This window comes from Oculina patagonica, chromosome 7 (genome assembly GCF_052425735.1).
Source record: "Oculina patagonica isolate OP01 chromosome 7, crgOcupat, whole genome shotgun sequence".
Taxonomy (NCBI): domain Eukaryota; kingdom Metazoa; phylum Cnidaria; class Anthozoa; order Scleractinia; family Oculinidae; genus Oculina; species Oculina patagonica.
The window spans coordinates 22,646,068-22,673,058 of record NC_135764.1 but is presented as its reverse complement, the minus strand read 5'-3'; the positions used below and the strand labels follow the sequence as shown (position 1 = coordinate 22,673,058).

The following is a 26,991-nucleotide window of genomic DNA, read 5'->3' as shown; positions in this document are numbered from 1 at the left end:
TTCTACAACGCAACGAAATAAGTACTGCTTTACCTTGTACGTGATACCGAGATCACGAGTTTGGGTAACTTGCCAAGTTGTGTGCTTTTTGTGTTATGTAAGCTAAAGTTCAAATGAACTTTTTTTTCTTCAGACTTGTCACGCTGTGGTTTTGTAATCGACGCGGATAAATGTAGGTCCGCTAGGCGTACATGCATTGACGGGTGAAAGAGACTTTGGACAAAAAATAGAACCAAAGGTCGGCTTAAGTAAAATGTATATTTATTTCCCTGTACCAGGCCTCAGCTGGTATCAATGTGCTTACTCGTTATTTTTTTTTTTTCTTTTTTCTTCTTTATTGTAAATATTTTTATCTTTTATCTTTTTAATTTCTGTATGGCGGAAGAGCCCCCAAGGGGGAGCTATGCAATAAAGTATGTATGTATGAATGTTAGTTAATGTTTGTTATCCATTGAAAAAAAAAGCGTTCTGGGCGAAAATATTTTCCACCTTATCATGTATTGTTTTCCTTGTTTACACCCAATGTGAATATTTTACCGGGTATAATTCAATGAAAAAACCAAGGGTTGTACTGTGGAATATGGCACAAAAACCATATCGACCAATTATTACACTTGCGAAGTCTGAGAGAGACAAAGCAACTTAACATCACCCGTGTCAAGCTGATATTTTACTCATATCTCGGCCCATCTGTATAGGAAAGTTCGGGCACGAATAAAATCAAGCCGCTTTACACGTAGTACCGGGGCAGCTCTCATAGAACAACTAAACCAACATTTTTCCCATGCCCAGGTACCAGTGCTCGGGCACCAACTGTGAACACGGCCTTAGCAATGGATATTTTATTAAACATGACGTTGCGAGAGCGTGTTTTTGCGCCCTCAGCGCGGGTTGCATGTTCTTGATTCACACTCTTATTGATTCATTGTGTTATTTGCGTTTGTTTTCCCAGATGGGACGAGTGGTTTTTGTATTTCTGCGTGCTTCACTGAACAGCATGTTTATTTTAACTACCAAATTATTAAGTCCACGTAACTTTTTTCCTTTGCAAAAATTAGTACTAGCACTTTTTTAGTTTTGCATTTGTATGTAGTAGATGAAAGTTAGTTTGACTGCTCCGCGAAATGTTTCCTTGAAACAACTGACTTCATGTGGGAAAAGTTTAACTGAGATTCTCAGCTCTCAAGTTACTTGTTTTCCACCGAACAACCAAGGTCAATGATGGCAGAGGTGCACAGTATTCCTACCCAGACTTTCTTATCCACAATCCGCTATCTCTAACTGAAATGAGAAAGGAAAATCGGGGTACGGGGGATCGGAGAACGGGGAATCTCTAAAAGGGGGAATCTCTAAAATGGAGAATCTCTAAAAGGGGGATTCTCTAAAACGGGGGATCTCTGCTGTCAAACGCTAAAGAAAATTTAAAATTTTCGGCAATATTGGCCAGAAGCCAGTGAGATGGAAAAGGACTCCCGCGATAAGACATGTGTTTATCTCAACGCGCTTCTGCAACCACTTCCGGCTTATTTGGAACTCAGTACTTTGGGAGAATTAATCTTTTCTTAATATAACAAAGCAGAGGCTAACCATGTATTCTCATTAGTAGTTTAGTGAATAATGCCATTCAAGGTACCCCAATCAGACAAAATGAAAACTCGTTTAGCATTCGAGAAGTTAACTGATAATTAACGCCAAATACGTGGTTTAAAAAATCTATTGTTCTTCAGCAGAAGCGCATATGGGTTTCCGTCATCAGTTAATTTTACATGGAAATTGTTAACCGTGTTTCAGGTCATAAAAACTGTCGCGCAGCTAAAAACGCGAAAAAAGTAAAGCCAAAATCATCAAGCAATAGAAAGCCTAGTAAAAAGCCTAGTAACAGAGCACGTGCTACCCTCAAGAGCGGCCACGCCCTACTGCACCGCCTTCGTTAATCCTTGTAATACTTTTGAGACAATTAAGGACTTCAAAGACTTGTAGTGGACTATCATTACTTTTCATCATCGTTTTCGCGCAATGTATATAACTGCTATATCATGGAACGGAGTGAGTTGTGAACGTCCCGTGTCGCTATCGCAGCGAAAAGCTCAATTCAGTGATATTCATTCTACTTCAATGACTGCTTCTAGGACTTTGAACGAATAGGGAAAAAAGAAAAGGGAAAAGTGTTGCAACGAAGAAATAAAGCGGACCGCGAAACGAAACAAAATTTGGAGTAAATTGACAACCACTGATAGTTACTTTTGAGAAGTTTTTGCGGCTACAAAGATGTGATGAGGTGAAAGCCGACATTTCTCAAAATTCAACGTTATGTTTGCGAGTTAGAAACAATGTTATTCAAAGCAATGCAATTAAATGCAAAGCAATGTGTTTAATACTTGAAAGTGTGACCAGAACTCAAATTAAACTCTCTCTGAACTTTTAATTTAACCTTTGAAGTGGTAAAGATGAGCGATTTTCCATTGACTTTAAGAGAAACTGGTGGAACTGAAAGCGAGAATGCCATGCAGTTGTAAAACCAAAACAACTACTTGGTAAACGCTGACGTCACCAGCAGAAAGAGCGGGAAACGCCGACGCGCGCGCCACTTTTGCTGCTCTGATTGGTTAATGTTTGTAAACATCTGTGTATCCAGCGCAAAACGGTTATAAAAAAGACTTGTATCACTTTGTATAGAAAAAAGAAAAGCAAAAATAACTGAAGATTGTTTCAGAATTCTTTTTCTTTTGTTTGAAAGGGCTCAGTCAATTAAAACAACAACAATAATTCATCCCATCTAGGTTTAATTCAACTAATACTGACACTATTAAGATTGGTTTACAATTCATAATCAAAAAGCTAAAGAATAACAGATACAATCAAATTAAATCAAATTTCTCCAAAATAGCAACAAGCTGTTACAATTTTTTCACACTTCCGTGTGCCATCTACAGATATTCTCGAATATGTATTTGCCACAATCATCAAAATCTTATTAAATTGAAGCGCCCACCAAATTGCTTTTTACCCGTAAAATTTAATTTTTGTGCTGTGTAATTCAGCCGATTAGATTCAAAACAACAACGATATATTTAACAATTATCCCACGAGCGCGCGTTGGATATGAGATAGTAGCTATAACTATCTCATATTCAACAAGCCCGAGTGGAATAATTGTGTTATTAAAAACGTCAAAAAAATTGCAATATTTGAGCTCCCCAGTTATTTTCGTTGACGTGTATCGGCTACCACATTTGTGGTCAATGGTATATGAGCTCATATACCATTGCCTGTTAACTAATTTAGCCTTAGGTAGCGCGGTAAAATATATAACTTCTAAATACTAATAAAAATACTAAATAAAATGCTAAATTAACTGTTGCATTAAGGTAGTCTCATTAATTAACAAATCATTGTTTAAGCAAAAAACCCAATATCGCTTTTCAAGCAAAATTGTGCTCGTTTCTGATTGCTTTTGGTCCATTAATCAGATTTATATAAAAGAAAGAATATATAGAAGGAAATTGTCCTATTCAATTATATCAGAACTACTATACATTTAACCTATCCTCCCGGTTAACCCTGCCCCTTAAAGGCGCTACGTCACGGAGAACGCATCTTGAAAAAACTGGCACGTTTTTTTTTTCTCAAGTTTGTTGCTCGTCATCTCTCGTAATCTTCGCCAGTCGAAACCATCCTTGATAATTTTCGCATTTTTATTACTCCATTGTTGTTTTTCTACGTCTGAAAGTTATTACTGTGAGGTTTCCTTCAATTTGGAAGTAATCAAAAAATGCTTCGTTAATCAAACGCCTACCTTCTCATTAGAGGAGAGAAATGTGTCAGATTCTGCTCACAACAAATTTAAATTATGATCCAAGTTTCAGACACGATCAAATTAAATTCTCTCTCAACTATGTTCTATCTGCAAAATTTTCTTCAACGTGTATTTACCACAACGTATCGTAATGTCATAAAGAGTAAGACCTTAAACAATGATTTCCGTATTTGCTTATTTTCGTGCTATAGTTTGCAACCAATTTGATTATAGAGCGGTTTTCAATTGAGTGTTGTATAATCAAAACCAGGGGGGTGGAAGAAACTCCCTTTGTTACACCACTGAAAAAGGGGACATAGCGGTGTCGGGCAACCAAATTTGTGCAGTAGCTATCGAATGGTTGCTAAGGGCGTAGTGAATAGCTTGACAAAGTCATTGGCTGCGGTCACATCTGGAGTGCTAACTACAGTTAAGACGGCGTTAACTATAGTTAGCTGTTTCGGTAATGTGACCGCTTCTCTGTTCACCTCAACTATAGTTAGAAAATTTTCGCCTCGCTGATCCAAAACAATACACACTAACTACAGTTATACCCAAGCAGGGTTCATGGGTTAGTCTTAAGTTTATAAACGAAAAACCAACCAGAATGCGACAATTCTTTTCGCACGTGCGAGATGGTCATAAATATGCAAAACAAAGCGTGAAGGGAAGGAAAAAAAGAAAAAACAACATGCCAAGAAATTACATATCACCAATGTTAGCAAAAATAAAGCTTGAATTATTCGGCTTCTAGCATCCTTACTTCATTTTATTTTCTTCACCGCCGAGATGCCGTGCAAAAATGGAAAAGAAGAGAGGAACAGCTGACACAGATCAACAACAAGGGCTGTCATGAACTAATTTAAATTTGAAATTATTCAAAAGCTAATCAAAACTAACTATAGTTAACTGCATTGGTGTGACCGCAAAGACGACCGAAAGCACTAACTATAGTTAGGTATGACGTCACGTAACTTGAGACTAACTATAGTTGAACTTTAGTTACGTCGTAGATGTGACCACCGCTATGTCTCCAAAGAAAAGTGCCGACTTTCTCCACCCCCCCCCCCCTGACCAAAACCAACACAGACAACGGCTGTGAACCAATCAAATCTAGAAGCAAATACATGTGGGCGCCGGCACGAAGCACGGGAAAACGTTTGCGAGCAAATCACGATTGGTTTTGGTTTTACTTCTGATTGGCAAGAAATTAAAGAGGCGCGAGTTTTTCCAACAAATCACTAAACATAGTAATGCGAATTACTTTGGACACTCAAATGAAAACCGCTCTATTAGCAATGATTCAACAAGGTAGATATTTTGGATTGCCAATGATACAGTAATGATTACATTAGAAGACTATCATTCCTTAAAATTATAGTATACCATTCTCATTCATTGAGTATGCCGCTCATTGTCCGGCGTGGATAAGATATGGGAAAAGATTGTGGCTGAGGCAATTAGCATCAGGGTGAGAAAACACTATAGCTGTCTGTTGCTTCGCCAAAGGGGAGGTTGGAGGGTCGAAAAAAACAAACGAGGTTGAGTAGTCCACGCACTCCGGAAATCCGCGTCATAATCACGAATGAAAATAGAGACAGTGTATATATGATAGTAGAATTTCCTCTGTTATTCGTAAGAAAAAATCAAAATTAAGTGTTTAACTAAGTGATATCAAAATTTGAGGTTTCCGTATAAAGTTACAATTTTCTAAAATCAATATTTGAAATGGAAACTGATGTTTTTAAATGTACAATCACAAAATTTTCGTTTCACGTCACTCAAATTAATAATCAGTTTGTCATTGTTTGTGATCGACTAATTAAAGCTTTGATAAGGGAAGATCAGTGATATGTTATTATTTACGTCACTAACAAGATGAAACCTGTTACTGGTATTATTTCTACGATGACGGCCTTAGTTTCATTTCCACGAATTTGAGCGAGAGGTTATTTCTGAAGTCCCACCACACGGCTCCTCGGCCATTAATTTTGTCACCCAGGTATTGTCCGTTTAGATTGGAGTAGGCGCAACTGTTGTACCACTAGGCGCCTGTGCTACCTAGAGCACAGTTAAAACTTCTTCTGTCATTATCCCTGTCTTTTGTAGTAAACGCCATATTGTTATGATATGCTAACGAATCTCCCGCTGTACCTGAATATGAACCCACTTCAAGTCGATACTGCGCCTGCTTACCACCAATATTGAACTTGCCATATTTGGCTTACGCTTTACCTCCGTTCCAGTCCTCCAGCTCCACTCGTAGAGAGTTCGGTCTAGAGGCCGTCAGTCGGTGGATCTTGTCGTTTCCTAACCAGAACTCTGCAGTCAGCTGACCAAAGCCTGCTTTGTAGTCGTTCCATCCCCGATAGAAGTCTACCGAGCCATCCTGTCTTCGCTGAAACATGTCCAGCCTCCACCGTCAGTGCGCATGTCACAGTAGACAGTAAAGGATTCTCTACCGTCTGGGTTGACAGAATACAATCCACTTTGAGTATGGCCTGACTTGACGAGGTCTGAACAATCTACGAAAAGAGAAAGAAATGCTTTAAGTTTGCTTTTCAACAGCAAAAATGGCCTTTATTGAACGACTTGGGCAATAGTGCAATACTGACTACCATCGCTTTTGTATGTGAAAGAAACTTAGACCGATTGCGGGAATTTTTGAGCGCAGTCTAATAACACTTATAACAAATTTTTAAATCACTCCATTTATGACTTACCTCTAGGTTTTATTACTTCAACATCACTTATTGTCTCGATATCAAACACTCCTGCACTTGTAGCCACACAGATATAATTTCCAGCATCCTCTTCTTTCAAATCACGTAAGACAAGCGCCTCGTTTGTCCTGTGACTCCTCCCCACGGGCAGTGCTGTTCCTTGTCTTTTCCAGCTGATGACTGGTTGTGGAACACCGGTAGCGCTGCAGTTTAACGTCAAAGTGTCGCCAAAACCAACAGAAACTTTTCCAGGTGGCTTGACGGTAAACACAGGAAGTGAAATCACAACCAGCAGAGTTTTCCTTTCAACATTTCCTAAAAGGTTGACTGCTGAACAGAAGTATGTGTCAGAGTCAACTTTACGGACATCAGAAATTTGTAAGACACTGTTGTTATACTGCGCCCTCCCCTGGGGTAACTGACCAGACGACTTCCTCCAGGTGACCACTGGCACCGGGTATCCGGTTACGTGACAGGTTGGTAGGGTGACGTTACTTCCTTCAACGACGTAGGAAGGTCCCGGATGAAGAGAAACGCGAGGATGAACTGCAACCAAGTGAATAAAACTTCACACCGAAATCACATTTAGTAAGGAACACTCTTTTTGTTGCGGTTGATAAAATACATTGTATACAAAAAAACAAGATTTTAGAATTCTTATTCCTAATCAAAATAGAAGAAAAAAATCATTCTCAAACGAAAAACAGGAAAATATTGGTTGCTTCCAAAGAAACGGTTTGATCAATATAGAAAAGGGGAAATGTTGTCTGTTACTCAAATGCAAAAATGTTCGCGATCTCAAAATTAAAAACTTGTTCCAAAACACAACAAGGACTCACTGTGTAATAGTGCAAGACTTTGAAAAGGTTCTTTCAGAAATTACAATTATCTGAAGCTCACCATTTACTGCTAATCGCACCACTTCCAGTGAATTCCCCAGGATGTTTGTTGCTGAACACTGATACACGCCCGAGTCATTTCCGGTCACCTTAGTCAACTGCAACTTTCCTCCTGAAACCGCTGACTGAATGATTTCTGACTGATTGTCCAGTTTACTCCACACTACTGCAGGCTCAGGATTACCGCTTGCTGAACACTGAAACGAGGCTAATTCACCTTCATTCACTGTCAACGTCACAGGAGAAACAACAACAGCAGGAGATGAAATCGATTCACCAGGTTCTCCTTTATTTCCCGGCATGCCAGCGGGTCCTGTGTCTCCTTTCTCACCTTTGATTCCAGTCTCTCCCTTTAGAGACAAGAAAAGCAAGGCTGACACTACGTAGAAATGAAAAAACCTTAACGGGACAACGACATGATAGAGTCCAAACTGAAAGTCAAAATGCAAACTCTGGACAGCTGTTTCGACCTGATTGGGTCTCTTCAGCAGAGTGTATGCCGCACAGAATAGAACAACCAGCGCAAAGACAGTTGTCTATAAAGTGCTCGTGGTAATGACAATCCGGATGGGCTCAAATTCAAACACTCGCCCATTGATCACAGCCGCGTGACTATTATTCAATAGGTCAAGAATTCGAAATATCATGTCGTTGTCTCGATAAGGAAAGTGAGAATAGACAGAACTATCCTTACACTGAAAACATGGACAAAACCATGTGAAAAACAACACTGCAAACATGGACAAAACCATGTGAAAACAGTGAAAATGTACAGCATATCGGATCTAAAAGATCTACGGTCCAAATAAAACTAAAAGTGACAATAGAAAGCAAGGGACCGCGGACGAAAATGCTGCTGTGTACGTAGTGTCAGCCTTGCTTTTCTTGTCTCTGTATTTTTATTTTTGGCTGATTAGAGCTGTCGCCAGCTCCTACGTACACAGCAGCATTTTCGTCCGCGGTCCCTTGCTTTCTATTGTCTCCCTTTAGCCCCGCAGGTCCCATAATGCCTTGTTTGCCGCTCTTTCCTGGCGATCCCATAATACCTTTATCTCCCTTGTTTCCAGTTCTTCCTTTGTGTCCCCTTGGTCCAGGTGGACCGGGAGGGCCTAGGGGACCCGACGAGCACGTGACACCTTTTGACCGACAGAGATGCAGTCTCAGCTCTGATAACTGTTTGTTGATTTTCAGCATTGTTTCCGCTGTGTCTTTTGCTTCTGTCGCGTTCTCAGTTGAGTCAACTTGTCGGCTGTGCCTATGGAGTTTATTGGATTCAATTCCTACGAGAAAAATTGAAACGTATCGAAATGAAATCCACATGCACTTACAAAGGCAAAAAGAAAACTTTTTTAAAAAAAATACAACGTAGTGTCTTTGAAAATCGTTACACGTACTTAATGTAATTACTTTGGTTTTGAAGGTGAGAAGCAAAACAAATTTCAACTGCGCGTTTGTCGGTATGTCTCTGGCTACAGGAACTCTTGCTCCAGGCAAACATTTATTGCTCTTTACCCACGAGATGACGGAGACGGAAATAATTGGCATTCTATTTCTTGTAATTAATCTCTTCCATTCGAGACTTAACATAGCGATTAAAACTTTGATGTACTGAAAATGTCATAACTGACTGCAAGTTTAATTTTGCACGCACTGAAGGAAAAAAAACTGAACAAGCTTGTTCCTTATCATCATTTTTTCATACTTGAAGAGCAACTTTATTCGAATCATTGTTTTCTTGCGAAATTGTCTGCGTTGGATTTAAGAAAGCTTGACCTGCTAACCTTCAGTTTCCTTTGCGTCTGACACACGGCATAGTATAAAACATGGACTGGACTCTGGACTGGACTCTGGACTCTGGACTCTGGACTCAAAAAAAACCTGGACTCAAAAAACCTGGACTCAAAAAATCTGGACTCAAAAAAAAAAAACTATTGACTCCACTACAAAACAATTAAAAACAACGAAAAAAAAAATAAGAATAAAGATAAAAATTAGCCACAGAGCCACGGATTAAGTTAAATACAGACCAGTTTTAAAAGACAGTAATGCCTGTCGCCTTGCTTGAGGTGTTTGGCATGCCGTTTAGCCAAAGAGAGTCCTCTGTTTAGAAAAGAGTTAATTTTTTTAGGGGTGTGGTGTAATCAGGGCGTTCTGATACAGAGTGTATTTTTTTTTTCTGTCCAAAAAATATACCTCGGCCTAATTGTATTTTTCGACAAAGGCTTATTTCTTTCTATCAAGGCTCCATTTTCTGCAAGCGTTGTGTGACATCCCTATAAACGGCTTCAGAAAGAGAGAGACTAGAAGAAATAGAGTTTTGATAGAACAAAAATCAGCCTTTAATATTATCAGCCTTAACACAGGTCTGTATTTCACATAAATCATCGTGTGGATAATTGAATTTAATTCCTTTTGTTTTTGTTTTTTTTTTTTTCATTGCAAGTCCAGTTTTTTTTTTAGTCCAGAGTCCAGAGTCCAGAGTCCAGAGTCCAAAGTCCAAAGTCCAGAGTCCAGAGTCCAGTCCATGTTTTATACTATGCCTCTGACACAAACACAAACGAAACAAGCGAGAACACCGTTTGATTGTCTTCATTTTGTTTTAGATCTTAGTTATGTTCACGGTATTTTCACTTCGACAAAGTTTTAATTCTAATGATTGTATTGTATGATTGTAACAACTGTAAACTCTAGCTTGTAATGTAAGACAAACTTACCAGGAGCATTCTTGATTATGTCTGGATCATTTGACGGCGGCTTGGCCTGCGCGACGCTTTCAAGAGCGTTTATTCTTTTCTTGTGCTCGTGTAACTCAAGCTCAACTCTTAAAAAGCCGGCGCAGTAGATCACAATGGACAAAACAGAAATTATGGAAGCAAAGGAAGGCATAGTTTGCTTTTGAACAGCCATGATTTCGCTGATATTTCTTACAACGCAGTGTAATAAGTACTGCTTCAGCCCGTTACGTGATATGAAGATCAAAATTCAACTCAGTGAAATAAATACTGCTTCAGCTTGTTACGTGATACCGAGTTCACGAGTTTGCCAAATTGTACTTGTCACGCTGTGATTTTGTAATCTGCTCGGATAAAGATAGGTCCGCTAGGCATACATGTGTCTAGTCCGCGGTCACATTTGGGCTTTGGTTGGTTTAACGCCCATTGGATCTCATCCATTACATTATATATAATCTACTAATACTATTTAACATTTTTAAGCAACGTTAGCCCTAATCGTAGACCCTAACCATTCTCTGCCATCCCCAGAGCCCGCAATCCTCTTGTTCCATCGCGTTGTTGTGTTTGTCATGCGCCGAAGTGGATTTTCTGAGAGGACTAGCTTCGTTCCACCTTCTTCTCGTTCATTTTAATTCCACTGTTTTCAAGTGTCACACTACAACAGTAGTTTGATCAAAGACATGGAATAAATCATACTCCTCCGTCTATTATAAGGGTTAGAGGCAATCGCCATTACCATAGAAACTGCAGACAAAACGCGTGCAAAAAAGGAAAATATGGAACGATGAAGTAATTGCTTACCAAGTCGACTAATTGCAAAAATAATATTTTTTCTTAAAGTCACAAGTTAATTTTCAGCTTACTACAATGAAAATACAAGATCATTCGTAATGAAGATGAATTTTTCAACAATGACACGAGCATAGGACAAAGAAAAATTCTCCGACGGGAATCGAACCCATGGCCTCCCAGATACCGGTTGGGCGCTCCAGATACCGGTTGTCCTATGCTCGTGTCATTGTTGAAAAATTCATCTTCATTATTTATCACCGAGCTTAAAATTTACCATCTTTATTATTTACAACACAAGATTATTCGTATTTACAATTTACTTCGTACCCTAACTTGCTGTAGTACTCAACACACAGCAGTAGAGAAAGAGATCGCATTTTTGCAATAAGTTAACCACGGTTCATTTACTGACGAAACTGTGTTTTTTAAGGTTTTCATTTGCAAGGAATGAGTACAAACTAAAATGTATTTTTTATTATTGGCAGCTACGTTGACGGAATGACGATATGAAAACGAGAAAAGAAATAAGTGACACTGAAACATAGTTTCATTGAAGTCGCTATTCCCGACAAACTAACCTTAACATAGATTGACTGATTGATTGATTGATTGACTGATTGATTATTTGATTGATGGATTCACTTTTACTCGAATTCGGTAATTCCATAATTTGACAAACCTTCTTTACATAAAAGCCGTATTGAAACAAAAGTAAAACTTTTACATTAAAAAGTATGCACGAATAATAAAAACTAGTCAACAGTTCGCTTGCCAAGTGGCCAGTTTTCCTTCAAAAATTGCTTTAGATTCGGAACCTGTACAGCGGAATTCCACAGCATTCCTTCTCTATACGAGAAAGAAATTGGAGATTCCATAAGGTATATACAAAATCATTGAAAAAGGTTGGTTGTTGAAATAAGTACATTTGGCAGTACAAATACTTTAATCTAGCCAATTGTGCTATGACGACGAAACCAAACATTTGAAGTTTTGTTGAATAAACCAGTTTTATTTCTGCGGTCAAACCTTACCAATGGATTTAAAGCCAGTCAAACTATTTGACGCCAGAAGGACGCCAGAAGGGAAACGAAAGAGAGGCCGCCCAAAGATCACATGGCGACGGACGGTTGAGAAGGAAATAAAGGAGATGAGGAAGACCTGGGAGGGCATCAAGTTCATGGCGAGGGACCGCCAGATGTGGAGGGAGCACGTTGCTGCCCTACATGCCACTTAGGCCTACTGGGCATGAGTGAGTGAGTGAAACTCTTCGACATAGATCAGTGATACTAAAACAAAAAGTTTTATACTGAATAGAATATATTTCTAAGTGACTAATTATAAAAACCAGCAATACGACTACATTTGCCTTTCTCCGGCCCCATGTAATGTATTGGAGCAGGGCAAATGGAAAGATCGAAAAACGGGAAGTTTTCCTTCCCTCTCCCCCCCGGGTCAGGAATGTAGCTCAATATTTTTCACACCGCCCTCGAAAAAAAGTTTCACGGGTTCGTAGAGGGAAAGTATGGAATAAACAGTCTGAATGAAACACTGAGAGCAAAAGAGACAAAAAACAAACAAACAGACAGACAGACAGACAGACAACCCAACAAACAAAATCAATAACCCTTCAGGCCCCAATATCCACATAAAAATTCTCCTGACTGACCTCCATACATTTTCTTACAGTATTAGTTGGGAGAATTTTTCTTAGTAATCATTTTATGAATTCTCATAACCTTTCCACTTGTTAAAGTATGGATACTGTTGGGAGAAATTTGTCGTTGATCACTCATGTGACTAGTAGTGTTTAAAAGAAAAAAAACCTTTTGCATCATGTTTTTCCAACACATCGAAACACAGAAAAAAAATATATAAATATAAAATATCTCGTAAAATTGCCAGCCCATTCAAAATGAAAAACTACTATGCCAGATTAAAAACTGATTTCCCGTTCCTGGAACTTTCGAATTGTGGTCTTTCCCACCCCAGGCACCCCTCCCCCAACTCTTCATAGGGGGATGTTTCCTGCCTAGCCGTTTTGCTATAATTACCCGGGTGTCGCTCCTGTAACTAAATCAAGTCTCTGTAAGTCTCCGTATGTTCAAAGGTTAAAAGTTTAGAGTGCGTACGACGTTTCGACAACATAATCTGTCGGTCTCTTATCCCCTTACTAGTTGTACGTTAATTCCGACAGTGTCACAATATCCATGGTGATCGTGTGACGGGATGATCAAACCGATGCAGTAATGATTGCAGGGTTTATATAGATATCTGGTTACATTTATTTCCACGTTCCATTAACCGGTGTGTAATATGGCTAACATTAAACAAATGGCAAATGATTAAAAAAAGTAACAAAAGTTTGATTAAGAGGAAATCCGCCAGGACTTCGAGTAGTTATTGGACAAAATTATGTACCAAAACTATTTACACCTTATTGCAAGCGTTTGTGTTATTGCTTCAAATATCTTATCGAAAGAAATCTTTTCTAACAACACCAAACATCGAAAACAAACTTCGAAGCTCCACTGAATTCCCATGAATCGCTTAAAAGATGTGAGCTTTTGCCCATAGCTTGTGAACTTTGAATATCATTTTCTCAGACTCTGATAAGAAATTGTTGTACCAGAATCATTTACACCTTATTACAAACGTTTGTGTTACTGCTTCAAATATCTTACCAAAACAAATCTTTTCTAACAACACCAAACATCGAAAACAAATTTCGAAGTTCCGCTGAATTCCACTGAATCCCTTAAGACGAATTTACAAAATGGCTACACGTGAGATTTTGCCTATACCTTGTGAACTTTGAAATTCATTTTCTCAGACTCTGATAAGAAATTGTTGTTGGTGTTATCACGGATAATTACTTACATCTTTACCTTTTATTAAGGGTAGGAAATAACGCAATAGGATTTAAATTATTCTGGTACTTGATTTTTGTCCAACTTTAATAAATATTACTCGACTTCCTAGTGGATTCCGTCTTAATCATTTCCTTTCCGAGAGCGCCAGAGGCGCGCGAACCAGAAGGAAAAAAGACTGTTATCCAGGCTTTCAGCTAAGTAATGTTAGTTAAAGTAATATAAGTAATTTTGAAAAAATGTAGTTCCAAGCTTAAGTGAACGTTTTCGTTATATCAGTGATTGTAAAGAAAACTGTTTTAAATAAGCGCGGAACTTCAAGAATTCCGTTTATTTCACTCGCATAACTAAACAACGAATCATTGTTTGTGATCAATGAATTACGGGAAACTGAAACAAGTACAGATCAGTGACTTTTTTGCTTTTATGTAACTAAAAGGATTAAACCTGTTACTGGTATTCTTTCTACGATGACGGCCTCAGTTTTATTTCAGTGAATTTGAGAGGACGCCAATCTCTAAAGCGGTACCACGTGGCTCCTCGGCCATCATTTCTGCCTCGCATGTACTGTCCGTTTAGATTGGACTCGTAGCAATCGTTGTACCACCAGGCGCCTGTCCATGATACAGCACAGTTGGTACTGCTATCTCTGTCATTATCTCTATCTTTTGTACTAAACGCCATGTTGTTATGATACTCCATTAACGAATCTCCCGCTGTACCTGAATATGAACCAACTTCAAGTCGATACTGCGCCTGCTCATCACCAATGTTGAACTTGCCATATTTGGCATACGCTTTACCTCCGCTCCAGTCCTCCAGCTCCACTCGTAGAGAGCTCGGTCTAGAGGCCGTCAGTCGGTGGATCTTGTCGTTTCCTAACCAGAACTCAGCAGTCAGCTGACCAAAGCCTGCTTTGTAGTCGTTCCATCCCCGATAGAAGTCTACCGAGCCATCCTGTCTTCGCTGAAACACTGTCCAGCCTCCACCGTCAGTGCGCATGTCACAGTAGACGGTAAAGGATTCTCTACCGTCTGGGTTGACAAAGTACAATCCACTTTGAGTATGGCCTAATTTGAGGAGATCTGAACAATCTGAAAAAATAGAATGCACACTTTTAAGTTACTATTCAATTTAATTTAATCTGTTTAATATAAGAATTGCCGAGTTACCTTGCGGACAGTGAAACTATTATATGGAGAGTTCCATCACGCTATAGACAAAAAGTTCTCACTGTTTAGTTCCTTTTCTAAATCAGAGTTCGTCAGGCTTTTTTGGAAATGGACAGAATGCTTCATTGGTACCAGAGAAATTCACATCATTATTTTTTTCTCACGATTATTACCTTATTTTCAAAATTCCAATACGATAGGCTTAGTTGTTTTTTTATTAGCTTTGAAGTTATCAGTCTTCTTCAAAGACAAAGTCGGAGGGCAAAGTGCAAGACAAAAAAAAAACACGCCTTTCTTACAGCTTCGTGTTAAAGTACTAGTAATGTGGAGGACACTGTAAAGGACGCTGTAATCAGCGACCAGATCCTCTTTCTCTTGTGTTAACATATTGATTACAGTGTAAAGGCTCTCTCTTTTGTTTTTTTCCTTTTCTCCTATACTAGCTTATTCTCTTTTTAACGTGGGGAATTAACAACAAAAACTTTTTTTTAAGAATCGTAACAAATGGGATGCAGATCATATTTTCGACGTTTTTGCTTGTTATCAAGCAAAAAAAGGAGATATGTGGACAACTAATTCCCTCTCTTACCGCATATTTGTTCACTCTCAAGGGACTGCTTTAATTTTCAAGGGAATACTTTTCGCTGTGGGTGATCAAAGCGCGTGACTTGTAAAGTGTCACTCTATAGTTGTGCTTCAACACGTCCGTTTTTGTAGAAAAAACGTGACTTGTCAAATTTACAAACGTTATATAACAATTAAAAACGTGAGTAGCCCAAATCGTACGTGACATAACCAATTAAGAATGTGAGGGGTTCAGCGCTCGAAGGCAACGAAGTTTAAAAGATTAAGAACGCAATTTGTATTAGTACAAGTCTTCAGGCGTTAATATTAATTTAACCTAAAACGATTAACAACGCAAATTTATACTGGTACTAGGCTCTTACCGATAGTGCTAGCATTTTTTTTGGCATTATTTGGCTTCGCGAGCATTTTTTTTTTTTACATTTTATCGCAAAAAGCACTGCTAGCATTATTTTGGATTTTCGACTGACTATTTGTCTAATTTTGTGTTAAAAAGCACAATCTGACTTTATTTATAGCGTCCAAAGATGCATTATGCCGAGGAGGCCTGGGGAATAGGTTTGATACGTCAGTGGTTGCCTTCTAGAAACCCAGTCCATCACACTCGTTCCAAGACGACGTCATCCACGTTGTCATCGAGGAACAATGGAAGTCAGCCAGCCAAGGCAGAGATAGCTCGAAAGCGTACCCTGACATCAAACATTGATCGTTACATTTTATTGTGAAAATGTAACTGAAAATCTGAAAATGTAATATTCTAAGATAAAAAAATCGGAAAAAAGTGAGCATTTTTGTTACCCACGAGAACCTTTTAAAAAAATTAGCATTTTTTTGGCAAAAAACGAGCACTTCTTGTAGCATTTAATGCTTTTTTTATGAGCACTTTCGGTAAGAGCCTAGTACAAGTCTTTCACACACTAAAACGGTGCTAATAGTTAACCAAAAGGAACTCATTTCGTGACAATTGATTATTTCTGCTAAAATTGCAACATCATTCAATGCAGGTGTGAAGTGATATTTACAAGTGTTTTTGTAGCCTGTTGTAAAATTACTTCCGGTGGAAGCAGTAATTCCTAAACGTTTTTGCTTCTATTCAGAAGTTAATGCATCGCCATTAGAAAAAAACAGCAACTGTTTTACTGGAAATGTAGTCGTTAGAAATGGCATGTGTAGCCGTAAGGTGAAGAATAACGCGAGGAGAGGCGGCTTTTGGTAATATCCAAGCGAAAATTTACTTCTCAATGTGGGGTTAAGATTGCGTGACGAGACAAAAGGTAACTCTGTCGTGCGTAACCTTTATCGGGAACCCTGCATTAAGCCGAGTAGAAATCTTTCTAACTCGAAAGGAAACATCTATTTCGATTAAAGGCAAACGTCAAAGTTTACCATTTTTAACCAAGCCAAAGTATATGAGTCGCAAAACGCCCAGCCGTCGCGACTGACAAATACAGCATTTCCTCCGCGAAAATAAAAAAAAATGCTTGAACTGAAAGACGTTTGAATTCTTCCATGATATGTTCGAACAACAATGCAGAGGTGCATAAACTAAAAAAAAAAGTTTGCAGAGGAAAATTTTTCATCCCCTCCCGCCCCCCCCCCCTTCCAAGAAAATAATGGTCCGTCCCTAATACCATTTGTTTACCCTCGGTAACTGATTTAGCAAAAGTGCTAATGGGCAGAGCACTTAAACATTAGAAACAAATATTACAAATTAAGGTGGCTCGACCCAGTTTTTTTCTAGCGATACCTATCAACTTTAAAACCCTCATACTTAAAGGGATTAATGTCAATGACATATCCACTGTATCACATGGATTACACATAGACTGAACTACAATCTAAAATAAATTTTTGGGAGATCGGAATGAATATCACGTGACAATGACGTCACACAGGTTTTTGCTCTGAATCGAATTTTAGCCCGTAACCGCATTTTCTCTCGAGATCCTCCACGCTACGTATACCTTGGGTGTTTGCCTTCAGCTCTGCGGAGTTTCATCGAAATCTACAGGAGGAATTTTTAAATACCTTATTACATGAAATTTTCGCGACACTTTAATTTCGCGAATTTCGCGATTCTAAAAATATCGCGAAATAAAAGTGACGCGAACAATAAGTGTCGCGAACATAACATGACGCGAATATTAAGTGACTCGCATGTCAGTAATCAATTTAAATGGATGTTGTCGTCAATTGACTCACTTGTAGACATTGTGAGATCTGCTCTGTTGTTGCTATTGCCGATATTAAGTCCCCCCCCCCTGCGTTTTTGTTAATTTTGATGTTATTGTTCCTTCGATGAAGTCGTTTTATATAATTCAAAGGCATGTCAAAATATATTGCCAAGAAAATGTAAATTGTGTCTCACTCAAAAACGCGAAATAAAAGTGATTCAAAATACAAAATTTTCACAAAATCGCGATATTTAAGTGTCGCGAAATATGTGCACCTCAAAATCGCGAAATTAACGTGTCGCGAACATTTCATGTAATAAGGTATCTTGGAATTTGTTTTTAGATGGTATAATTTATGCGTAAAATAAAGACAAGACTTCATATAAAGAAATTTGCTTCTTTTTTGATGTTTAATGAGAGGCTTTAGCCCTCGTTCCTTTTAAAAATGTCCCATATCCAATATCCAAACCGTAAGAAGTAGCTAGACTTGCGCGATTTCGAAAAATATGAAATATATGAATCATAGTGAAGCTCGATGTTTAGCTCTATTTACCAATTTTACGCCTACTTTCGCAAAAAACGCGATTATTTCAAAACTCGTCGATAAATTTTCTCCCAAATTTTTCAGGGTGGCAATTGATCAGTACACTACACAATCCCTGAATTTGATGCTCATTGAAAACTTCTAAGGTTGTCTAACATAAACGCAAAATTGAGTAAATATTGAAGCAATCTCGTAGTTTTGAATAATTTTGTGCTCTGGGATTTCCTATTGTTTCGAGTAGAGCACAACATCGAATTCCTGTGCACCACGCGTAAAATGACTAAGCTTGGCTACCTTCCGAAAGCTTACCGAAATCTTTCCGAAATATGGTCCGTTTTAAAGAAAACAATGGAAAAGAAATTGTCACGCCACAACTTTTCTTGTGTGGTCGACGTCTTGGCTGAGTTGAAAGTTAAAAATGCCAAGAACAGGAAATGCAGAACAAAAAAGGCCGCCGTACTGAATGCTACGCTAAAGAGATTTAAACATAAAAAGAAAGAAAGTGTAAACGAGGTAAGTTTCTGACTACGCTGTCAAGTCATATGTAAATGACTGGAATGGCGTCAAAACATAACCGGCTTTGAGTTTCATTCATTATTGTTTACTTAAACTCGAGAATATTACCATATTCCGAAAGATTTCGGTAAGCTTTCGGAAGGTGGCCAAGCGTAGTTATGCGTAGCGTGGAGGATCTCGAGAGAAAATGCGGTTACGGGCTAAAATTCGATTCAGAGCAAAAACCTGTGTGACGTCATTGTCACGTGATATTCATTCCGATCTCCCAAAAATTTATATCATATTGTAGTTCAGTCTATGTGTAATCCATGTGATATAGTAGATATGTCATTGACATTAATTCCTTTAAGTATGAGGGTTTCAAAGTTGATAGGTATCGCTAGAGAAAACTGGGTCGAGCCACCTTAAACACAACAGGTTTCAAAAATCCCAACTGGCAGGAGGCGAACCAAGCGTAACTGAGGAGTTAAACTCGGGTCTACCGTAAAACAACTCCAGATAGTCGTCAGAGCGGGTCTTCAACCCGGGGCCTCCGGATTTCAACTCCCGCGCCCTAATCACCCGGCCACATTGCATCCTCCTATCTTAATTTTAAGAATTTTTGATTTCTCATTTTTGAAATGTTCTCATCGAATCGTTCTTATGATCCGTTTTTACGTGTTTCAATGGAAGCGTATAGTTGCTTCAGTAGCCTTATTATTCCACTGCTTTCGCTTTTTCGGCAAAATGTAGGCGTTTCACTAAAGGGAAATACCCATATTCTACTTATATCGAAAACATTTTGCAGGTAGTGAGCGCCTCCGCAACAGAGGCTAGGTTTTTTTAATATTGCTTTTTCAAACTAGCAAAGTACTTATTAAATATAGCATGGAGACCACTAGTTGTAGTTAACAACTGTGCAAAGTTTTGAAAAAATGTGATCACAAATTATTTTTCAATGGAATCACTTTTAAAACGACCGGAGAATGCCGATGAGTAAAAGGATACAGAAAAACATATGTATGTCGAACATAGGATTGGATGCAATCTAACTCTCCGTAAATCGTATAATTCATGACTTTTAAAAATGTACCTCTTGCAAGATATGATATCAATCCACCAGGCTCTCCTTTAGTTCCCGGCATGCCTTCAGACCCTCTGTCTCATTTCGTTCCCGGCATGCCGGCGGCTCCTTTGTGTCCTTTCGATCCCGGCATGCCTGCGGCTCCTTTGTGTCCTTTCGATCCCGGCATTCCTGCGGCTCCTCTGACTCCTTTCGTTCCCGGTATTCCTGCTGCTCCTTTGACTCCTTTCATTCCCGGCATTCCAGCGGCTCCTTTGACTCCTTTCATTCCCGGCATTCCTGCGGCTCCTTTGACTCCTTTTCTTCCCAGCATTCCTGCGGCTCCTTTGTGTCCTTTCGATCCCGGCATGCCTGCGGCTCCTTTGTCTCCTTTCGTTCCCGGCATGCCTGCGGCTCCGTTGACTCCCTTGGTTCCCGGCATGCCTGCGGGTCCTGTGTCTCCTTTTGATCCCGGCATGCCTGCTGCTCCTTTGTCTCCTTTATATCCCGGCATGCCTACAGGTCCTGTTTCTCCTTTCGTTCCCGGCATGCCCGTGGATCCTTTTTCTCCTTTAGTTCCTGCCATGCCTGCCGGTCCTTGTTTGCCGCTCTTTCCTGGTGATCCCATAATACCTTTGTCTCCTTTGTTTCCAGTTCGTCCTTTCTGTCCTCTTCGTCCCCGGGCTCCTTTGAGTCCTCTTGGTCCAGGTGGACCGGGAGGGCCTGGGCGACCTGACGAGCACGTGGCATCCTTTGATTGACAGAGCTGTACTCCCATCCCTGATAAAAGTTTGTTGATTTTCAGCATTGTTTCCTCTGTGCCTTTATCTTCTGTCGCGTTCTTAGTTGAGTCAACTTGACGCATGTGTCTATGAAGGTTATTGGATTGAATTCCTACGAAGAAAATTAATATTTAAAAAAAATCTACTTACAAAAGCAGAAGAAAAAATAATTTCCTTTACAGGAAAGTGTCAAAAAAAAAGCTTAACTCGTTCTGAATTCAACTTGGCTTTGAAGGTAAGAAGCAAAACTGAATTTCTGGTGCGTGTTTTTTTTCGTTCTACCATCTCAACAGGAATCCTTGCTCCTGGCAAGCATTTATAGCTCTTTAATTCACAAGATGACTGAGACGGAAATAATTGGCATCGTTGGACTTCTCATGCTCGCGCTCAGGAAAACAACATTTTGATAAGTTTGAAAGAACTGAACAAATGAACTGAACGAGCTTGTTCCTTATTATTATTTTAGTCATCATTTTTTTGTGAAATTATCTGCATTGGACTGAAGAAAACTTGACCTGCTAACCTTCGGTTTTCTTTGAGGCTGAAGAACACAAACGAAACAAGCAAAAACATGTTCTTTGGTTATTTCTTTTACCAAAAGCAGCAGTATTTTCACTTGGACAGAACTTTTATGCTGATTAGTTGTATTATATGATTGTAACAACTGTAAACTCTAGCTTGTAATGTAAGACAAACTTACCAGGAGCATTCTTGATTATGTCTGGATCGTTTGACGGCGGCTTGGCCTCCGCAACGCTTTCAAGAGCGTTTATTCTTTTCTTGTGCTCGTGTAACTCAAGCTCAACTCTTAAAAAGCCGGCGCAGTAGAATACAATGGACAAAACAGAAATTATGGAAGCAAATGAAGGCATAGCTTGCTTTTGAACAGCCATGATTATGGTGATGCTTCAGCAATCAATCCGCAATTCTACAACGCAGTGGAATAAGTACTGCTTCAGCTTGTTACGTGATACCGAGATCACGAGCTTGGGTAATTTGCCAAATTTCCTGCTAGCCATGTCATGCAAGAGAAAATTCTTTTTTTTTTTTCATTTTCATAAGTTAGATAAAGATAGGTCCGCTAGGCGTACATGTATTGACTAGTTACCAGCCTGCAAGCAGCTTGATCGAGCATTATAGCCGTACCGTATAGTTTAAGTTAATGGCTGCATCATATACCACATATGATAATATTATGACCGACTACAGATTTACAGATTTATGCCTTCCAAGGGGCTTCAAACGATGAAGTTATTGCCTACCAAGTCTATTCGTTACAAAAATTACAGTATGTGGCCCTTGGTCCGGACGAAAAAGACGCGAACGTGTATTTCTAAGCTTAGAAAAAGAGCAGAGAGCTGAAATTTGTCCTGTAAGTTACCGTGCGATCCAGCTAACATGTGAAAAGACAACAGCTTCACTTCTTACTCGATCACTCTGTAATATCGGAAACGGTGGTTCGGTTTGACGGCCCTTGGTCCGGACAGCGGGTCCTTGGTCCGGACAGCACGCAAAATTTACGCAACAACTGTTCAAAATCTAATTTAAAGAAGCTTCTTGCACATTCTTTATATATTTTAGTGAAATTCAGAAAAAAGAAAAAAAAAATTTATATATGGAAGAGAGTTTTATTTCATCTCATCAAGAAGTACAGCAAATATTAACTATAGCGCTTATCACACTGATAGCGTGATTTGCAAAGTTTGAATTAAAACTTCTCGTTTTAGTTTTATTGTTGTAAAATGATGTTTATTATGCCTTAGAACTCAAACGAAAGGTGTAACTTTTGTTAGACTCTTTTTCTTTCAGTATTATTTAGCTTGCCACCTTCAGAAGTTTGAAGTTATATTTGGTTGCCGTCAGTGTCTGGACCAAGGACCTAGTCAGGAAAATTACTTAGAAATTATAAAAATTTCTTACATTGGACGGAAACTCAAGCGGTCAATCAAATTTTTTGCACTAGTCGAAAGAATATTTCCTGTACATCAATTCTGCCAAAAATTACCTCTTTTAGCGTCCTCATTTTGGATATACACCAATGTAAAGAAAACCAGTTAATTTGGGGCGCCATGAACAAATAAACATCACGAAAACAAACTTCACCTACCTTCACATCGACTTGAAATTCTCGACTTCACCGCCAGCAGGAAAGACTTCGAGCGAGGTTAAGACAGCAAACAGATCAAGAAATCTTTGGAAAGGTTCGGTTTTATTAAAACTTTGTTTCCTATCGGAAAAATGCATGATGAACCAAAAGTGTCCGTACCAACCCCGTACCAAGGGCTGTCCGGATTTAGGGCCACATACTGTATACCTTCTTCTGTAACATTACAAGTAAAGTTGATACTACATGTACTATGAAAAAATAAGATTATTTGTATTACCATTTTTTTCGTACTCTAATACACAGCAGCAAGAGTTCACCTTTTTGCCATAAATCAATCAGGGTTGTTTACGACGAAACTTTATTTTTTTTAAAATTACAAAAAAAAAAAAAAAGATTTTTATCCGTCATTTTACCTGGACCGGCGGATTGACCATATGAAAACGATAACAAATTACGCTTTTCCCGACAAATTTTCCTTAACCTAGCGTATGAAAATTAATCCATTTAGTATAAAATCTTGAAAAAGGTTGACTGTTGAAATAAGTACATTTGTAGTACAAATACTTTAATCAAACCAATCGTGCTATGACAACGAAACCAAACAGTTTATAATATGTTGACTAAACCTCATTTTTCGGTTAAGCCGGCCAGACTATTCGACTTAGATCAGTGATACTATAATGAAAAGGTTTCCTGAATAGGATATATTTCTAATTGACTTACTGCAAAATGAGTGTTTTTGAACGTGTTAAAACACGACTCCCTTTGCATTACTGAGCTCAAAGATTGTATTGCAGAGAGGAGAGAAGATCGGGAAAGATTGATAAACAGGGACTTTACCTTCCCTCTTTCCCTCGAGTCAGGAATATAGCTGCAGTATGGTCGATCTCGATTGTATGGGGCTCAATATTTTTCACATGTACCGTCACCAGTTAGTCCCCTTAAAATGTTGCACGGGTTCGTTGAGGGGTAGTATATGGAGCAAACAGTCTGAATGAAACATTGAGAACAAAAGAAACAACAAACAAATAAACGAACAAACAGAATCATTAACCCTTCAGGTCCCAATATCCGCATTAAATTCCACTGACTTATCTCCATACATTTTCTTATAGTATTAGTTGGGAGAATTTTTCTTAGTGATCATTTTATTAATTCTCATAACCTTTCCTCATGATAAAGTTTGGATATTGTGGGGAGAAATTTGATGCTGATCACTGTCGAGCAGCTGGTTACATCATGTTTTTTCAGCGAAAAACATAGAAAAAATATCTAAATATAAAATATCTCGTAAAACTGCCATTCAAAATGTGAAACTACTATGCCAGATTAAAATCGACGCAAACATATACCGATTTCCCGTTTCCCATGGTCTGTGCCGCCCCAGGCACCCCTCCCCCAACTCTTCATTGGGGAATGTTTCTTGCCTAACAATTTTGCTATAGTTACCCGGTGTCGCTCCTGTAAGTAAATTAAGTCACCGTATGTTCAAAGTTTTAGAGTTTAGAGTGCGCAGCGCGAATCGACAACATAGATAATCTGTCGGTCTCTTTTGCCCTTATTTGTACGTGAGTTCCGGCAGTGACGCAATAATATTCATGGTGATCGTGTGACGGGCCGGGATGACATGACAGAAAGCTTGCTTCTGCGAGTCGAATATTAATTAGCGAATCTCAAACATGTACAAATCGATGGAAGAGAATGAAAACCCACCTGCTTCAACACAAGGTATAATGAATATCTATAATTTGTTATTTATATGTATTAATTTAGTATTTACCTTCGCTCTGTACACTTTTGATACAACGAGATGCTGGCTGTGTCGCATCATTGCCAAGCAGCTGATTTCGTTCTGTATGCAAATATCCCTTCTGTTTACAGTGTTAACTAGCATTTAGGTAAACTCAAATCTGAAATGGCCTCTCAGAATATAAATATTAAAGTTTATTCCAGCAACTTTCGGTTATTTAGACAGAAACTTAAATGTAAACCACGAAAAAGCTGAATCGTGAAGTAAACTTATGCAACCGAAAATATAACAAGGCATTTAAATATGCGATACGCATAATGTTACAAAAATCGTTATTAATGAAGATGTAAACATAATGCCTCAAGAAATACTTCTTTAAAGGTTTCAATAGGGTAAAGTTTTAGGAGAAATATAGCTTACAATTCTTCAAAAAACTAGGACATTTAATACGCAATGGCCCCAATGGGTCACGCAAGTAAACTTTGGACCGAAGACAAACAAATCAACAAAGCGACCTGAGGCCCGGTCGGTATAAAACGCAGACCATGCAGATTGCAGACTGCAGACTGCAGACCGTGCAGACTGAGCAATTTTTTTTTCTTCTTTTTTTACATTGTGTTTCACAAAACTTTTCACGAACGGTTTCCGAACTTCGTTTGAAATTCGCGAAGTTCGCTACGAACTTTAGGGGGAATTTCATTAAGTAGTTGTCAATCAAATTACGAACTTCGAAACGAAATTGTGAATTTCACGTGCAGCGAAGGGGACTCTGTAAAGTGCGGATACGGACGGCGGATGCGGACGGCGGATGGCGGACGGCGGATGGCAAAAAAAAAATTCAAAAAATAAAATAAAAAAATAAAGGGACTCTGTAAAGTGCGGATACGGACGGCGGATGCGGACGGCGGATGGCGGACGGCGGACGGCGGACGGCGGACGACGGACGGCGGACAGCGGATGGCAAAAAAAAAATTCAAAAAATAAAATAAAAAAATAAAAAATAATTAAAATTATTTTTTCTCAAAGGGTTCTTCTGATTGGTTCACAGCGCGGGCAAGGTTCTCCTATCTCTTCCCACAGGCCACGGAAAAAATATAAAGTTTATATTAGCGTGTGGGTCATTTCGAGTCGAAAAAAAGAGCATTTTCTTCACAAATTCGGCACAAATCTTGATCCTTATAAGATCAAGAGTAAGAGAAGCATTTTAGTTGAGGTCTAACAGGCGAGAGGTGAAATTTAACTTTTACAGTTTAAACTTTATATTTTTTTTCTGTAAATTTTTCAGTGAATCAGTCAATTAAAAAAAAAAAATTAAAAAACTGACCCCAACCTCGGCCCCGGCCCCGACCCGAGTCGGCGTGTTACCGACACCCACGTTGAATGGTTTACTTGTAAAACGCGACAGTTTGTCTAGACAAACTTGAATGTTTTACACGTGAGAAAACGCAAAAAAAGTTTGCCTTTCACGGTCGCTCCAAAAATGAAAATGGTAGTATATATATTTATTTGCAGGCTGGGATTTGTATTTAACGAGTCAAAAACGTCAATGTTGATTTCCACAGTATTTTGTTTTGATAAATAGTTTGCAAAGGGAAACTTGAATGAAGCTGAAATAAGCTTATGCTTTTTTCTTCTTTATTGTAAATATCTTCTTTATTGTAAATATTTTTATCTTTTATCTTTTTAATTTCTGTATGGCGGAAGAGCCCCCAAGGGGGAGCTATGCAATAAAGTATGTATGTATGTATGTAATTTGACTGTTTTTAAATAAAGCATCTCATTTTCTTGAATGGCGATAAGTAGTATTCGAGTTTGGAGAAAAGTAGCAGAGAAGCAAGGCGTTTGAAAGGATAAATCGAGTCTGTAAAGCGCCGACTTGCAGTTAACCGCAATGGCGTGAAATCAGTGCGAATACACAAACAACGATTGACAAACCACGGTCATAAAACTATAATTTCACTTTGTCAATATGGAGAATGAATACTCGCCTTTTGGAGAACTTCAAGGCCTTCAATTCCACTGCTTATTTTCCCTTTCAAAAATCGGTTTGTGAGCAACTACATCGATTTTGGAGAGCAAAACTGTCATGGGTTCGTTCGTCTCGCCGCGAAATGAAACTCACGAAAGCGTTACCGTGGCCTGTGGGAAGAGATAGGAGAACCTTGCCCGCACTGTGAACCAATCAGAAGAACCCTTTGAGAAAAAATAATTTTAATTATTTTTTATTTTTTTATTTTATTTTTTGAATTTTTTTTTTTGCCATCCGCCGTCCACCGTCCGTCGTCCGCCGTCCGCCGTCCGCCGTCCGCCGTCCGCCGTCCGCCGTCCGCCGTCCGCCATCCGCCGTCCGCATCCGCCGTCCGTATCCGCACTTTACAGAGTCCCGCAGCGAAGTGGAAAGGTTGAGGAGTTCGCAAGTTGAGAAGTTCGTCCAGTTTGTTTAATTTGGTGAAATGAATCCGTTCACGGTACAAGGAAAGGCAATTTCAAGTCCAGGAAGGCAGGAA

At 39.0% G+C, this 26,991-nt stretch overlaps 3 protein-coding genes and 1 pseudogene across 3 annotated transcripts in view; 1 reads left to right on the top strand and 3 right to left on the bottom strand.

Annotated features, from left to right (window-relative positions):
- Window positions 1-6,172: 6,172 nt before the first annotated feature.
- Window positions 6,173-10,403, bottom strand: LOC144659290 (roundabout homolog 2-like). Its single transcript, XM_078519710.1, has 5 exons — window positions 10,133-10,403; window positions 8,415-8,698; window positions 7,420-7,768; window positions 6,520-7,065; window positions 6,173-6,321 (listed from the first exon to the last, which is right to left on the bottom strand). Exons 1-5 carry the CDS (start codon window positions 10,323-10,325, stop codon window positions 6,173-6,175), a joined length of 1,521 nt encoding a protein of 506 aa, XP_078375836.1. The 5' UTR covers window positions 10,326-10,403.
- Window positions 10,404-14,277: 3,874 nt separating this feature from the next.
- LOC144659289 (fibrinogen C domain-containing protein 1 pseudogene) lies at window positions 14,278-15,371 on the bottom strand (annotated as a pseudogene).
- LOC144659685 (uncharacterized) lies at window positions 14,769-21,576 on the bottom strand. Its single transcript, XM_078520174.1, has 3 exons — window positions 21,328-21,576; window positions 19,876-20,739; window positions 14,769-14,906 (listed from the first exon to the last, which is right to left on the bottom strand). Exons 1-2 carry the CDS (start codon window positions 21,518-21,520, stop codon window positions 19,946-19,948), a joined length of 987 nt encoding a protein of 328 aa, XP_078376300.1. The 5' UTR covers window positions 21,521-21,576; the 3' UTR covers window positions 14,769-14,906; window positions 19,876-19,945.
- A 2,634-nt stretch (window positions 21,577-24,210) lies between these two features.
- LOC144659678 (natural resistance-associated macrophage protein 2-like) overlaps window positions 24,211-26,991 on the top strand; it is a 30,125-nt gene continuing 27,344 nt past the window's right edge. Inside the window, exon 1 of the mRNA XM_078520169.1 lies at window positions 24,211-24,462. Coding sequence (XP_078376295.1) covers window positions 24,414-24,462 — 49 coding nt within the window. The 5' untranslated portion in view covers window positions 24,211-24,413. The remainder of the gene's footprint in view (window positions 24,463-26,991) is intronic.

Bases quoted from the DNA above. Each gene is read 5' to 3' on its own strand.
- LOC144659290 (XM_078519710.1), bottom strand. From the start codon at position 10,325: ATGGCTGTTCAAAAGCAAACTATGCCTTCCTTTGCTTCCATAATTTCT. The intron at 8,699-10,132 runs GTAAGTTTGTCT...TTTTTCTCGTAG, and splicing joins CATAATCAAGAATGCTCCTG to GAATTGAATCCAATAAACTC. The intron at 7,769-8,414 runs GCGGGGCTAAAG...TTGTCTCTAAAG, and splicing joins AACAAGGCATTATGGGACCT to GGAGAGACTGGAATCAAAGG.
- LOC144659685 (XM_078520174.1), bottom strand. From the start codon at position 21,520: ATGGCTGTTCAAAAGCAAGCTATGCCTTCATTTGCTTCCATAATTTCT. The intron at 20,740-21,327 runs GTAAGTTTGTCT...TTTTCTTCGTAG, and splicing joins CATAATCAAGAATGCTCCTG to GAATTCAATCCAATAACCTT.